General features: G+C 46.4%; 1 protein-coding gene across 1 annotated transcript in view; it reads right to left on the bottom strand.

Annotated features, from left to right (window-relative positions):
* Nucleotides 1-10,729: 10,729 nt before the first annotated feature.
* The window catches only part of LOC102012123, a 6,532-nt gene continuing 490 nt past the window's right edge, over nt 10,730-16,771 (bottom strand). Inside the window, exons 2-4 of the mRNA XM_013516581.1 lie at nt 16,492-16,730; nt 15,525-15,588; nt 10,730-11,166 (exon numbers count right to left, since the gene is read on the bottom strand). Coding sequence (XP_013372035.1) covers nt 10,929-11,166; nt 15,525-15,588; nt 16,492-16,730 — 541 coding nt within the window. The 3' untranslated portion in view covers nt 10,730-10,928. The remainder of the gene's footprint in view (nt 11,167-15,524; nt 15,589-16,491; nt 16,731-16,771) is intronic.

Here is a 16,771-nt window from a genome sequence, read left to right on the forward strand (position 1 = left end):
CACCGCGACCAGGGCCCGCCCACCGCGACCAGGCCACGCCCACCGCGACTAGACGCCCCCCGCAGACCTCGACTAGACCCCGCCCACCGCGACTAGACCCCGCCTCGCCGCTGCCAGGGCCCGCCCCGCCCTGCAGAGTGTCCGCACCGCGGCGGGACCCGCAGCCCCCGCCTAGGTAAAAATTCGCGCGAGAAGAGAAGACAGTCGGCAGACCGCCTGCGGCCCTCCTGTGCGCGGGCGCAAGGGGCTCTTCCCGGAAGAGGGCTCGGCCAGGTCGCCGGCGCGGCGCGGTCCGCAAGCCCGGGTCGAGGAGGCGCCCGCCAGGCAGGTGCACCGCGGCCGCACGCGCGGCCTGACCCTCCCGGGGCCCGGAAGGAGGTGCGACAGGCGGTGGAACGAGACGCCCGTTCTTCAGGACCTGGGGCTGTGACAGTGTGCCATTCCTTGCACTTTTCCACCTTTCCAAAGTGTTATTTCCTGCTGACTCTTCGCGTCTCTGTGCCTGCAGGTCAACTGATTTAAGAAAGAAAAAAATTGTATTCTGTGTTGAAATAAGTGAGTCATGTCAGGGTAGTGTGAATACAAACTTTAAAAGGTTGGGTTGCACTATTTTTAAAAATCTATTCTCCATGCAGTTCTGCAAAACCTAATTCCCTCTTCGTGCGATTTCTCCTTAGCCTGCAAATAGACATCAAATAAATCTGCGAGTTTTAGCAAATAAAATCGAAGGTCAAATTGACATGAAGTGTCCGAGTGTGACAAAATCTTAAAACAAGGTACGGGTTGCAGAGGCGCCTGAAATACTGTGAAGTCTGTTGGAGTCCAGGAAGGAAGACTGGGCTTGGCTGCATCTTTCCTAACTGCGAGGCGCCCAGAGCACTGAAAATAGGCTATCGAGTTCTAAAGTTCCGAGTGGAGCAGATGGGCAGAAGCAAATACCTGGACAATCTTGCTTCCCTCTTAAACTTGAGCAAATGAAATGAGAGAGAATTGGTGCTAGTGTTCTTTCATCAAATTCTATGCAAAGATTCGTGATCTTTTTTGAATTCTCACATTCCTTACATTCAAAGCAGAAACGTGGGGCTGGGGGTTTAGCTCAGCGGCACAGCACCTGCCTGGCAAGTGCAAGTTCGTGAGTTCGATTCCCGGTACCAAAAAAAAAAAAAAAAAAGCAGAAACGTGTTCAAACACTTACTGTTTCAGTAGACTTGGACGGCCAGTGGATGAAGGTAGTTTTGGTTTTCTTCTATGATACAGTAGAAAAAACCCAGAACAGAAAGTGAGGAGACCAGTGTGGACCTCAGCTGAGCCACTGCGCCTGTTCACCCCTCAGGTGCTTCCTTTGACAAGAGGTGGGACCTCAGCCCCTCTGACACTGACCTGGAATCAGATGAGGTGGCCCTATCTCAAAAATAAATTACCTAATTAAAATTTTTAAAAATTAGTGGGCCAAAAGCAAGGCAGCAAGAAAAATTAAGTTGAATTTCATCAAAATTGAAAATGTTTGGCTTCAAAAGAGTGAAAAAGTAACCCTCAAAATGTGAGGAAATATTTGCAAATCGTATATTTGAGGAGAGTAATATCTGGAAAAAGAAAGAATTCTTAAAACTCAACAGCAAAAAAACAACTTGATTTAAAAATTGGCCAAAAAATACCTTGAATAGTTATTTTTCCAGAGAAGGTAAGTCCACTTTAAAAGATACTCGGTATCACAAATCACTAGGAAATCCAGATCAAAACCACAAGATGCCACTTCACATACATTAGGATAGCCACTATCAAAAAACAAAACAGACAAATCAAAACTAGAAAATAACAAGAGTAACATGGAAAAACTGAGGCCCTTGTGCATGTTGGAATGTAAAATAGTGTACCTATTATGGTGGCTCCTCAAAAACTTAAATAGAACTGCCATATGATAGCAATTCCACTTCTAGATTATACCCAAAAAAGTGGGAAGCAAGGACTCAAATACAATTGTACAACACTTCCCCAGCTGCATTACTCATCTACCCAAATGATGGAAGCCACTCGAGTGTCCATGGACAGAAGTATGGGTGAACAAGGTTGACATGTGCTACCTGGATGAACCTCAAAAGCATCATATTAAGTGAAATAAGTCTCTCACAAAAGGTCAAATGTGACACGATTCCACTTTGTATGGGGCACCTTGAATAGTCAAACCCACACAGGGAGTTTGGAATGGTGTCAAGTCTCAGTCAGGGAGTGGAATGGTGGGCACCAGAGAGGGAGTGGGAGGTAGTGCTTAATGAAGACGCCTTCCATTTGGGCAGATGAAAAAGTTTTGGAGACGGGCAGTGGTTATGGTTGCCTAGCAATTTGAATGTCCTTAATGTGCTCAAATCACACACTTTAAATAGTTAAAATGGTAAGTTATATGTTAGGTTACAGCACAATAAAAATGATCACTGCTTTCATCAATGAAAGATGCCCTTACTACTTATGAGAAACCTGTTCTAGAAACTAGACAATCCAAGAATGCTGCCCTGCCAGCCAACAAGCACTCACAGGCGGCTTTCTTTGTGGACACGAAGTCATTTCCTACCTGGGGCTGTGCCCGACACGTGGGTGCGGAGGAGGAAAACGCTGGGGAAATGCTGTCTCTCTCCTTTTCTCTTCTGCTTCTTCCCATTTGGGTCAGTAGAATCTTAGAGATTAAATTAGGTAGTCAGCGGAGAATGACATTCAAAACCTACCAACATTCCCACACTCCCTATGCAAAAGCCCCTCATGGCTTTGTCCAAGGCTCTCCCAGATACAGCCCTTTTCTCTCCTACAACTCTTGGACTCTTCAGCACTGGAATGGGACGTAAGGCCGCGCAGCAGGCCTAAGAGCACGAGGGACTGAGGGTCACTACAGAGGCTGCAAGCCACTGGACTTCAGGAAAGTCATATTTGCGTACAATTTCATGAAAATACGGAAATATTTTGAGTTAAACATTTTCCAAAAGCAACTCTTCTTTTTCCTCATCTATAAAACAAAGACATTGAACTAAGTGAGCTTGAGGGAGTCATATATTTCATACACATTACATGGTGAGTTATTTCATATTTTAGGACAGAACTTTGTGGTAGTCGTTTTCAGCCCTCAGCTCTACCTCTCTACGTGCTCCCAATACTTGGTATTGCACAATAAGCCTAGTAAGGGTGTGGATTTATTTATATAAATGTTTTGGTCCAGATGTCTCATACTGAATACCTTCTAAAATTCTTGATACTCAATACATGTACAGCAAGTATTTATTTCCAATTTTTAGTTAACTTCACTCCCTTCACCACTATTAGCTTTTACTGTATTGACAAAGCCATCCTTTTCTGTAATCATCACCATCAACCAGCATCCAACTGGTTTACTTCTCTGAAAGCAGGGACTGCAGCAGGTACTTTATGTGGTGGGCGACCTTGAGAAGCACAAAGCTGAGAGATACACAAAGAAAAGCCATTCAGGGATCCATTACTGAGTTGCCTGCCACATTGGTCTGTTAGAAGTCAATTCCAGTCGGGACTGTCTGGGGAACCCCGTGAACGCATGTCAGAATGTTCCCTCCCAAGGACAAAGGGCTGACATGTTTATCTACCAATTTTCCTGCCTCCGCCATCGCTGGCTGGGGCGCCAGGGCAGTCACCTCCCCTGTTTGTCACAGTGCGGACTTGCTGAGCTGTGCTTTGAGAGAGCTGGAGTCTGGAAGACAAAGCAGCCCTGGGGTGCATGGAGCTGTCCAGCACCACTGCGGCTGAAAGCTAGCGAAACGCATGGCAGGCCACAAGGACGCCCCAAGTGTCTCCCGCAGTCTGTCCTGTGGACCTTGAGATCTATTTTGCCATATATTAAGTTGATTCTGGCAATTTTTAAACATATTCAGTCGCTAACTCTCAAGAGGACTGAAGAGAATTGTGCAGCAAGCAGATGGCCTGCACACCTGCCCAGAGGCCATAATGGACACTCACAGGTCCCTTCTGAGTTTTCACTGCCTATTCTAGACTTCCCTCACCCTTGGTGAGCACCCTTGGTGATGACATGTTATTTCCCTGAAAAACAAAAGCTCTTAGAGACCTTGTCTGTGACAGCCTGAGGGGCAGTTGAAATTTTTTCAGTGCTTTTATCAGGTGTGGAAGAACAGAGGTATCCCAGTGAATGTTTTAAGGTTTAGAAATACTCCTCCCTTCTTCTATAATTTAGTAACAATCCTAGGTGCTAATGATAACCAGGATCGATGACCCTTCCAGTATAAGAATGCCTTTCTTTGTCTACCAGCCCCTCACCAGGCAGAGCCAGAATGAACACGTGGCAGTCGTAGCTGTAGTTCTGAAGAACCTTTACTGCATTTTCTTGTATAAGTGAGTCTCTCCCCCTTACTTCCAACAGCAAACAAGACCTATAATCTAAAAGAGCTTAAAGATATAGGAAGAAGAAGCACAAGTTCTTCAGGGGGATCCCTGAGTGTGATGGTGAGAGTTGCCTTTCCTACACCTCCACCTTGGTTTGCATCTTCTAGTATCTAGCCACCAGGTACACAGCACCATGTATCAGTCACTGGCTGAAGTCACCTACCACAGCATGTAGGCAGCTCCCAGTCATGCAGAACATTGTATCCGAGTGAACTGAGCCCTTAGTAGTCCACCCCAACATTCCATCAGCCCAACTTATTTGGGGTACATGGTAGGACTAGTGGATCCCATCATCTTCTGCATTTTGTCTGGTTGTATCTTCTTTACTAGGGGTCCTTTGATCCAAAACAACCACAGCTAGATATCACGTCAGTGACTAAAGCTTTCTGTATGCATCAAATAATAATCCTAAAAGTGACACAGGCAAGAAGACCAGACACGGGCTGGGGATTTAGCTCAGGGGCAAAAGCGCCTGCCTGGCAAGTGCAAGGTTGTGAGTTCAGTTCCCGGTACCGGAGAAAAACCAAAAAAAAAAAAAAAAAAAAAAGAAGACCAGACACATATGCAGGACAAATCAGTTCCAGTGAAGATGACACATTCCCTCCTCCAGATGAGGAGGGTGAGAGACCTGACTCAACAAATTTATCACCAAGTGCCTGACTGGTAGCCTTATAGGCTGGTATTCCGTCAAATGCTTGGTAATGGTCTATGCTTCTGACCTGTCAGAATTTCTGCAAAAGCTTAGCTGTCAGCTGGGTGAGAGGAGCCAATGCTCTTGGGGCTACAACGGCCTCCTTACCTACCAGCAAGGCTGCTATGTTCGTGAATCCATTGCACTAACACTGGCATGACGGGCGCGGAGGTTCATGCTCCTCTACTCAGACAGTGTACCATCTCCCTGGCTGGTAAGAGCCACCTTGTGCATGGATGTTTTCCGGTGTACAGTAGTGTGAGATACCAAATATAGGCTTGATGGTCCCTACTCCCATCAGCACATCCACGCGGCTGCTTATGCTCAGTAATACGGCCTTGCTCATTCTAGTTCCCTCCCCAGCCAGCCGAGCTGTCCGTCCTGCACAGGGAGCACACATGCCTCCGTCAGGCCAGCTACTCCTCGGCTCTCCAGGTGTTCTGTGCCAAGCCCTGCCCTCTGGAGGCCTCCCCACTGTCTTATGGGGCTGCTGCTCAGTGGGGTACAGTGCAACACGAGGCCACTTTACTGAAATGAACACATTGGGCCATTATGTGGGAGTCGGTGGTCTCTCTGTGGTCCCCAGGAGAAAATGGTGAGAGGATATAGAAAATAATGACAAGAGACAATAGCTGGGGGTCAGGTGGAGTTACCTCTTGCCTGGTGAGCAAGAGGACTGGCTCCAACAGTAGGGGCGTTTATTTTATACACTTGCAAAGTAGTACCATGAGAGATAATGTTGCCTAGCGACAGAGACTAAGACTAAGGCTGTAACTGTCCAAGCCGGATACTCTTCTCAATACGGAGGTAGCTTGACTGCCTGAGGCACTGTGGATCTGTCCCACCCTCACACACATGGCCAACGACCAACTCCAGTGGCTCCCAACACATTTCACTTTAAAAACATGCTTGTGTTTTTTCCCTCCTCTGTCATTCGGTCACAGGGGACATCTCTTGAGGCTGTGGGTGTGGGATGGAGGAGAAGCGTGGGTATAGCACAGGTTGGCAGCACATGAATCAGATCCCCGTCCATGAAGCTGACCTGTACCCTGTGGACTTGCTCAGACCTGACCGACATGCATTATTTCCACCCTATGGCCATGGTGCACATGTTCTTATAGCTTAGAGAATTTCCCGGTTTACGGCTCAGAGTGGCCATCTCCAATAGCAATGGCTCTATGTCCCCCAGCCAGTGCTCAGGCTCTAGTAGGACCCAGGACACACTGGAAACTGTTTGAGGAAGCACGGGGCAGTTCTCTGACTCAGAGCACTGGGCTCTGAGCTGCCTTCTCCCATGCGCTCCCCCAGCTCACCTGAGTCATAGTCTTAGCAACGAGGAAGGGAGCTACACTTCCCAATCCCACTGCAGACGTCTCTGGTTCTGGGCATTACTTGAAACTGGCAGACTTCTGAGTCATCCACGAATGGGTTAGAGGAGCACCCTCCATGTGAAGCTGCTGCCTCCAAAATTAAAAGAGGCCAAACTTGTGCACTATTTCTTTAGGAAAACAAAATATTAGTGCTTGGGCTCTCCCTGCCAAGACACCTATTTACCCAGACTTTCCTAGGGCTGTTAGATGTAGGATCAGAGCAACACTGATAACAGGAGACCCAAAAGGTGTCATCACCTGGCAACAAAGTGGGGACTTAGGAGGCCAGGGGGTACAGGCAGGCCGCCTTGCAGTCATTGCTCCGAGCTTGCGTGACTAAAGTGAGTGAATGTACTTACCAGGTGTGACTGAAATATATGGTGAATGTTTAAACTAAAAATATTACTACAGTAAAAGACACACTGCTGCTGATTCCCTCAACATCCTCCCCTTACTGCAAACACACCTATTCCATTACTCTTGCCGCTTTCTGAAGCGGTTGTGAAGGTCCCCTTCCTGGATGTCTTCTGTGAACACAGCTACCAAACACCGTCCAACAGAAATTCAGGCTCATGGAGACATCACAATGTGTCCTCTCCCACCTCATCACGGGATCTGGCTCTGGCTCTTCCTCAAAGTCAGAATGACCATGAAAGGGAAATGTTTTGAATCCGTTCAGGACGTTGAGGCAGCCATGACCGAACAACTAATGATAGAAAAGAGGACTGCCAGAACTGCTTCAGAAGCAGCAAGAAGGATGGGATGAGTGTGTCTGAAGTGAGGGTGAGTATGTTGAAGGAGGTTAATGGCATTGTCTTCTACTGTAAAAAACTACAAAGAAATTAAACAGTCACCATTTTTTTCTCCAATCACACCTTGTAGCTGCACTATTGTGGCTGCCTCTGTGTCCTGAATTTATTCAAAACCCTTGACCTTTCATGGTCATTTTGACTTTGGAAAGGGGCCAGAAGTCACATAGTGCCAGACCCAGTGAAGAAGGGGGGTGAGCACACACTGCCATGTGTTCATATGTTTCCATCAGATGCCACTCAGCAGCAGCATTTACTCCTTGTAAGGACACTCAGGACAGAGGACTTCCAGAACTGCTGCAGAAAGTGGCAAGAACAATGGGATAATGTGTTCAAAGTGAGGAGAGTATTTTGAGAGGGATTAATGTCAATGTGTCTTTTACTCTGAACAATTTTTAAATTTGAATTTCACTGTATTTCTCATATATTTGTGATGGGGTTGCAGGATCTTTCTTTGAGGGGTTCAGGCACTCCTTTCTGTCACTTGCCTCTAGCTCAGGTCTGGAAACTCTAAAAGGATTATGCTTTGCCCTTGCCAGTGCTTGCCTGCTACTCACTTGCTTTCAGTTTTCTCTGGTCATGATGTTAAATAACCATTTCTCAAGTCATGTCTTGTTTTCATCCCCAAGAACACAGTGGTCTACTAGCCAGTGCCCCAGAGCCCTAGGACACGACACTCTGGTTACGGCTCTGGTCTCACTGCCTATTACACTAATTGTGCCCCTCTGGCCTTTGTTGTTTAAGTGCAGCTACCTGGACTCTGAACTCGCAGAATCCTTTTGTTGCCATCAACCTTATGGAGCCCCATTCTGAGGTAGCATTTTCCTCTGTGAACCTGGATCCATAAAGGACACTGCCCTAGCCTTCTAAAAACTGGTTTGTACATTTCTTATTGTCCTGGTGAAGGGAGTATCCCTTGAAACATGTAAGGCAATGAATCCCCTAGAATCCTCATTCTACTATTCCCACCTCCCTGAGCCACCTGACCAACTCGAGGCAGCTCTGGCATCTCTACATCATTGCTGTGTCCCACTTTCAGGGCACCTTGAGGCTGTGTGTTGGGACAAGTTCCAAGTGTCTGACAGGATGTGGAACCTTGAGTCACGGGAATACATTTCCAGGCCAATAAACTCCCATCTCTTCAGCCTTGTATCTCATGCATCAGGTTCAATCTAATACCTTCACCCTTTTCTCTTTCCCATCAGAATCTTCCTGTAACTTGTGCAGTAAGTGATTTCTTCCCAGTGCAGAGGCTGTACTTTCTTTGGCATGGCACATTGGGACAGGACACATTATCAACCTGAAAGCAGTTAAGGCAGTCAGTGGAGAGGACCCCAAGGAGGACAAGCGCCACCTTGCAAGACACTCAACTCAGAGGTGTTCTTCCTCTCCAGGCAAGGAAAGACTGCTGTTCTTGGGTGAGTGGAGGCAGACTCACCTCCACAGCCTTGGACGGGGCACACTCAGGTGTCAAGTCTTCACCCATATCCCCACAGATGCCTCCATCCCAAGTCTCAGGATCCCACTGTTCCCCCTCAAAGTGTCTTTGGGGTGCACAGGGAAGCTCACCAAGCTGTGGGCTGTGGAAAGCAGCATGAGATACTAGAACTGCTTTGCCCCCAAGCCAGCCCCCAACAATGGCAAATGGTCTCCTGGTCTCCTCTAGTGAAATACTGGTAATTCTTCCTTGCTAAGAATCCTGACCTATAAGCCCTAGCCGTTTTTACCAGGATAACCTTGGTGAGAGAAGAAACAATTCACATTTGTTTTATAAAGCTGGTGCTGAAGCCAGGAAGAGCTCTAGTAGTTGGAGTTAGTGTCTTCCTGTCATTTTTTTCCAACCCAGTGTTAAGTTGTTGGGGAAGAACTAAAAGCAGATTGTTACTTGGCCATTGTTCCTGGCTTTAAAATCTGGAGCCCAGGAGCTAGAATTTCCTCCAGCTTTCATAGCAATCTCTGGGTGGATCTCTCAGAGAAGATACTAAGATATCTAGGTGAGAAATGGTGTAGATTTTCCTGTTCTGTGAACTTCTGGTCTGTCTTCTATTCCTCTGTGTCTCGTGGGGCAGTAGGCTGAAGTAGTCAGATGTTGAATCATCTGGGTTTCTTGTTCACTATGGTATTTTCCCTGGCTTTGGACATTGGTACGATTGTTGTTTGTACTGAAATCTGTCTCCTTGAACTTTCCTTGAAAACAACCATGGTGCCATTTTTAAAAATTTTCACTTCCATTAGTCCATCTTTGCAGTATATCTCCTCATGAGGAGTTGGTCCATGTGCATAACACGTCTTAATTCTTTTCTTATTCTTGCCCTCTCACCTGCCTCGCCTCTCCCTCCACCTTGGTCCCCTTTGCTTTTGTAAAAGTTCTATATTCTATGTAACTGGAACAGCCCTTCAAACCAGAGATCCGAAGTCACCCCTTTGAGGAGTGACACTGGGTGGCAGGGATAAAAAAGCCCCGTGTACTGGGAGCCCGCGGCTCCCGGAGCCTTCCTCGCAGCCTCTCCTTGCAGTCCCTGCTTCCTTCCCTGCCCTGGAGCTGTCTTTGAGCTCCTGACGTGGGATCTGTCCATGCTGCAGTGTGGTACTGCTCCACATACTTCAGAAGTGGCATTTTACACTGGGAGAGTAGGATGAGAGAAAAGGATGCCGTGAAGAATATTCTCTAAACCATGGCTTGTTGGGCTGAGATTCGCTGTAGCAGGGAAAGCCTTTTGAATGCTGGGGTCCACTGAGTCCTGAGCCCCTCCCAGCAGTTACCTCTCCCCCGCCTGCTCCTCCAGGTCCGGGCTGTCCCTGGCTGGCAGAGTTGCAGGCTGGTCTCCGGGCAGCCTGTCCACGCCTGGAACTCAGAGACACAGCAGTGATCTTGCAGAGTGCTGCTTGACGCTTCTGTTCCCATTGAAGTTGTTACTGTGTCACCTTGGGGATAAGAAATGGGGTTAAAAAGAGAAACTCAAAGTGTAGGGGCCAAGAGAGGCAATCACGAGAGGAGTCCGGATTTAGAAATTTATCCCTGCAGGCACATCGGGGTCACAGCAGCGGTAACGTTGCCCCCTCTCTTTCCATCTAGGAGTTCGCGCTCTTCTCTCTCACCTCTGCTTATGACTGGCTTTCTTCACACTTACAGAGCAGCACCTCCTTTCCCAGCCAGTGCTCGCTTCACTCCAGAGAAGAGCTTAGCTCTCAGCTCTCCACTTCCTTCCCTCTTCCTCCAGTTTCTCATATTCACTTTGTTCTTTATGGTTGTTTTTTGGTTGTTTTGGTTTGTTTTTGTGTCTTTCCTTGTCCACTTGGCATAATTTTTTTTCCTTTGGGGGCTGTATTGTGCATTTTGTTGAGTTTTATTTTTATGAGTGTACAACTGCAAGATTTTTATTTATGTTTGCAGTATGTAGTGATTACATTCATTGCTCACTTCATAACAAGAACAATTAAAGGCAAGATTGAAACAAAAGGTAAACCATCAAAAACACACATCTATAAAAGCGAGTTTTGTACTCCAACATAACTCAGTTTTAAAAATGAAAAATGAGAGGTCTTACTTTAGGTTTCATCAAAAGTGAATTCTGGAGCCAGGACTTGGCCCCGAGCGGTTCACCTGGGATGTGGTCCCAGAGGCGAGGAGAGGGCCACGGTGTGAGATCAGCCACACATGGACACAAGGTTCATATGCAACTTGCTACGGGGAGCAGTTGGGGTTCCATGTCGCCCAGGCGCATCTGAGCCTGTGCTGGCAAGAGAACATACGGGGTACGTACCCACCCTCCACCTCCTGCCCATCCGGCCAGCTTGCTCACGGGACTTCACTCCCCGGGCTCGGGCTTGGTGAGAAGTGAGGTGAGCAGATTGCCAGGCCCACTGGGGGGACACAAGCTGGGCACTGAAATCAGAAGCTTTGTATTTTTGTCTGAATAAAGCCATCTACTAATTTAGATTTTTTTCTCTGTTTTAATGTTCTCTAAACACTAAAAATACTTCTCTATATCCTGTTAGGTCCTGCTAGGCTCTATGATAATAGCTATACCTTATAATGTCTCAACTTCCCACAGAGCACTTCCATATTAATTACCTTGTTTTCTATCCAAACAGTCCTCGAGTTGAATATTATCAACCTCACTTCACTGTGAAAGAACTGCGGCCAAGCTGAGTTAAATATTCCCCCATTAAAGCGTAAAGAAAGTGGCTGACACTCGAGCTCGGCTCTTTCATTCTCGCCTTGGCACTCACACTCTTCTCCTATAATAGCACAGATATTTTTTTAACATGGGGCACAGGATATAATATATCAGCAGTGCTTAAGTATTATGTATAAGGCACATTAGCAATTTTTTCTGCAGTACTGAGCATTGAACTCAGGACCTTAAACATGTTAGGCAAGTGCTGTACCACTGAGCTACACCCCAGTCCTACAAGTCACTTTACCATTGTAGTGTGACTCTCTTGTGCCCACATTCCCAGTGCATCTACGTGGGATACATAGTAAAAAATGGGGAGCCACCATAAGGATATAAGAAAAGTAAGGAATAGAAGATGTAAAACTATCACAAATACAGAAACAGTAGGAAGAAACTGAACAATAGTCTATCATAGGGGCTGGGGATTTAGCTCAGTGGCAAAAGCGCCTGCCTGGCAAGCGCAAGGTCGTGAGTTCGGTTCCCGGTACCGGAAAAAAAACAAAAAACCAAACAAATAGTCTATCATAGACTAGGAGTTAGGGCAGGGCACAGGAATTAGCAGATTGTTTTCCTTCCTTCATTGGTAATGTAATTTTCAATGAGAAGAATGAAGTTGATGATAAATGTAAGATATTGTCCTCTTGGGATTTGTTGGAGACCAATCATTAGTTTAATTCTTAATTTTCCTCAACTATTACTGAAATTATAAACCGAAGACCAAAAAGGCATGAAAAGAGAAGCCTGTGCCTAAAGTAATCTTTGCCCAGAATCGGGCTCACAAACTAAAAAGAAATTGTAGCCAGAAAAATAAGCTTCACCATTTATAGAAACACAGACAGCTATTGCCATGGAGAAAATCTTGACTTTGACAGTATCATTAAGGAATGCCAGAGAACATCAGAGAACAATGTGAGTCTCAGATCAGGTTTAAATCAGCAGAGCTGCCAGGAAACACTCTCAGAGAGTGTAGCAGGACTTGGTTTCTAACATACGACCCACTTGCTCCCCCTATTCTCTCTGTCTTGTAGAAGGTAAAAATGAACTCTATGAGTACTGAAAACCAGCTTGTCTCTTTTCTGAGTTGTTTTCTCTGGCACGCCTACCATGTTGCCCATTTTGTTTCCCGCACCACACTCACGAGCCTGACTTGGGCACCGTGCACACGGCCCTGACGCTGCCTAGGGCTCAGTAATTGCTGAGTGGCTTGGCAGCTTGTCGGGAGAGGCAATTAAAACAAAAGAAAAGAGAGCCCTGATTTTATTCAGCTGTGTTTCTTATGTTTGCTTTGGGAGGAGGGATGGCAGAAAGACCAACGGCTTCGAGACGCTAAATGCTTTTCTGGAAAACATTTCGGGGTTCCTTAATTCCATGTGCAACTCTGCCCACTTTCACAGAATAACATGGGGCTTCGCAAAGACTGCATTTGTCATTGCTTAGTCTCAGACCCTATCCTCTCGTCAAGTACATTGTGGGTGTTTAAAAACAGATAAAAGACCTAGGTACAAAAATAGGAACACTGAATCTGCTGGAGGATAAAGTAGGTAAGACTCTTGAAGACTTAGGCATAGGTAAGGACTTCCTGAACAGAACTCCAATTGCACAAGACAGAATACCAATAATCAACGAATGGGATCATAGCAAATTAAAAAGCTTCGGCACAGCAAAGGAAACAACCAAAAGAGTGAAGAGATAACCTGCAGACAAGGGAAAAGATTTTTGCCAGCTACACCTTGGACAAAGGACTAATATCTAGTCAAAAAATTAGACCCCTCCCTCCAAAATAAAAGACTCAATCAAACAAGATGCAATTGAAACAGACACTTCTCAGAAGTAAAGACAGCCATTAAATACATTAAAAATGCTCAACATCTCTGGCCATTAAAGAAATGAAAGTCAAAACAACACTGAAATTCCATCTTACTCCAGAAAGAATGACTGTCATCAAGAAATCCAATAATAAATGCTGACAACGATGTGGGGAAAAGGAAATCTTGTTAGTGAGAATGTAAATCAGTACAACTGCCATGGAAATTATATGGAGGTTTCTCAAAAACTAAAAAAAGAAATTCCAGTTGACTCAGCCACATCTCTCCTGGGTATCTTCCCCAAAGAGGTAAAGTCATCAAAGCACAGAAACACATGTTTATAGCTCCACAAATCACAACAGTTAAATTATGGAAATAACCACACGACATCTACAGAAGAGTGGATAAAGAAAATGTGTATAGACACAGCAGAGTATTCCTCAGCTATAAAGACAGTTATGTCTTTACAGTTATGAGTCACTTGTAACAAAACAGATGGTTCTGGAGACCATAGTGCAGCGCGAAATAAGTCAGACAGGGAAGGTTAAATGTGGCACTGTTCCTCTGATATGAGAAACTCCAAAGAGCAAGTTGAAGACGAGACGATAGGGCACGTGGAGGGAGATATTTCTGCAGATGGAGAAGGGGAACTGGAGAAGGGAAGCTGGGGGAGGGGATCAAAAATGATCAAGTTTCATGGGCCAGGGATATAGCTCAGTGGCACAGTGCCTGCCTAGCAAGTGTGAGGTCATGAGTTCGATTTCCAGGACCAAAAAAAAAAAAAAAGAAAATCAAATTTCGATGTGTTTACTTACAGATGTAATTACGGCATTATGTACTGCAAACAAACTGATAAACTTATTTTGAAAAATAAAAAAATAAAATGCACGAAATGAATTGATTTTCATGGGACTAAGAATTCAGAGCAAAATCTGAGATAAAACAAAATAGCCAGGTGTGGTGGTGCACGCCTGTAATCCTAGCACTCGGGAGGCTAAGGCAGGAGGATCGCTGCCAGTTTGAGGCCAGTCTGGGCTATGTAGTGAGTTTAAGGACAGTCTACCCTACATATGGAGAAGGCCACAACTGGCAGAGTGGACCAGGGATCACAGTGTGGCATGGGAAGGGCTAAACCTGGTATTCAGCGGGGTCAGGGCTCTGTGGGTCTTGTTGGCCACGTGGACGCACACATGTAGTGCTGCTCATGCTCTGTAGACTCTGTTCTCAGGCAACAGGACTTCTGTTTTGCTCTGATACTCATTGATCCTGGCTCTGACTCTGGGGAATCCTCAGCTCAGGGTCAACCTGAATTGGTTTGAGGCACTTATGTTACTGTTCCCCCACCGGGAAGTCCATGTGGTCAGCCTGGTTTTCACCTCTGAGGAGCAGAGGTGAGGTCTCTGGTCCACGGGGATTGTGCTGCTGCCAACTGGAGCAGTCTGAGCATGGAGCCGGGCCCTGCTGCTGGGGCAGAGACTAGGACAGCAGCCAGACCACGAGGACACTGGTGTGTAGCTGTGTCCCTCCCCAGTGCCCCCAGCCTACCTGCTGAATTCTTCCAGGTTTTCTATTATTGAAGTCAGTTTGGCTGAGGGATTTTTGTCACAGGTAGCCAGACCCCTGAGCTTATCTACCAGTCAGAGCAGTGGTAGACCATTCATCCCAGCATGTACACTTTTCCCTTCCCATAATAGAAGAGGACCAGGACAAGAACGAAAGGCAGCACACAGTATTCCATGCATGTCCGGCTGGTTTGTTAGAAAAGATGTGGGGAAATTCTAACCCCACGGAACCATACTCATGTTCCTGAAGCAGGAAAGAAGCACATTTTTTTAAAGAGGGAGGAATATTTATTCTTTTCCCCACTAATAATGCATTGTCCCATATATCTGAAAATGAGGACATTTTAAAAGATGTTTGAATTCATGCATATTCCAAATACAATAGCAAGGAGAATGAGGAAAGGGTTTCTGTTAGGATGTGAAATCTTTAAGATGGGATCTCAAACTTCTGAGGACAGGGACGATGTTTCATGTTTGTATTTCTAGGATCCAACAGCGCACCGAATAAATCAAGTCTGTCAAATAATCACAGTAAATCAGAAGAACGGGGAAGCGCACAGATGATATCACTACAAAAATGTCAAGGCTAGGATCCTAGTTGTGTGAAGTTTCACAATGCCAAACCTCACCAAGACTTTTATTATTTCATTTTTAAGCAATGCAAACTTTCAAAACTACAAGTCTCATTTTATTTACCTATAAAACAGGGCTTTCTGTTCCTTCAGTGTGGACCACAAATGATGACTTTTTCCCAAGAGCGCTAGGGAAAGGAGAAAAAGAGTAACCAGAGAGCAGAAACCAATGAACTTACCACATCTGGGTGATCGGATCAACATCGACAGTGATAAAACATTTTGACATATACGGCATGTGACGAAAATGTCACTTTACCTCCCAAGCCCATAAGTCCTAATTATGAGAGAAACAAAGTGGTCTCAGTGGAGGGACAGCCTACAAAACCCGGACCCGCGCTCCTCAAACTGCCAGGTCAGCAGAAGCCGGGGAGGCCTGAGACACTGTCACAGCCGGGGAGAGTCTGAAGAGGAGCAACGGCTAAATGCAATGTGGCGTCCTGGAACAGAAGCGTAACAGGTAAAAACGAAGGGAAACGAAACTGTGTAACGTACAGATTTTAGTTAATACTGACATGCCATATCAATACAAAACATTAATAATAGGGAAACTGGGAGTGGGATGTGTGGAAACTCTGTACTATCTTCGCAATTTTTCTATAAATTTATAAATATCAATTATTCCAAAGTTTACTTTTAAAATGCACGGACTGCAGACAAGTATGTTCAATTTTTATCTGTGTTTCCCATTTTTCCAATAATTTCCATCTAATTCAAAGTTTTTTTGCCCTTTCAATAATAGACATATACTACAGAAATTAATTACAATCATTTGATTCTTTACAAATTAAATGAAGTAGAACGAAAGGTCAAGCGGGCGTTGTTGCGGGTCTGACCGGCATTCTTTAGGGAGCAGAATCAGGACCTCAGGAGCGAGGCCCAGAACCTGCGTCCGTGAGGTTTCCTGGTAACCGCGCAGCGCAGAGCTGTCCGCTCTCAGCGCCCTTGGTGGCTCTGCGCATGCGCACGTGGAGGTCGCGCGCTGTTGCCAGGACCCCGACGCCCGCGTGTGGTTCGATGGCGCCGCTCACCCAGGCCCGGATGCTCTGACCAGGGCCAGGGAGTGCTCCTCGAGGTCTTCGCCAGCACGCACTTCTCTACGGAACGAGGCTGTGGAGGCAAGGGGACTTCGAGGGCAGCCTGGAGCAGCGGGGCCGCCCGAGGGACCGGCGCCTCCCACCTCTGTGAAGCACCTCTAAAGGCCGCCCGCGCACAGCCTCCGTCCCTCTCCGCTCCGACGCGACGCGCGCGCCTCCGCCTCCGCCTCCGCCTCCGCCTCCGCCTCCGCCTCCGCCTCCGCCTCCGCCTCCG

This window comes from Chinchilla lanigera, unplaced genomic scaffold (assembly GCF_000276665.1).
Source record: "Chinchilla lanigera isolate Chin_1 unplaced genomic scaffold, ChiLan1.0 scaffold00035, whole genome shotgun sequence".
In the NCBI taxonomy this organism is placed as follows: domain Eukaryota; kingdom Metazoa; phylum Chordata; class Mammalia; order Rodentia; family Chinchillidae; genus Chinchilla; species Chinchilla lanigera.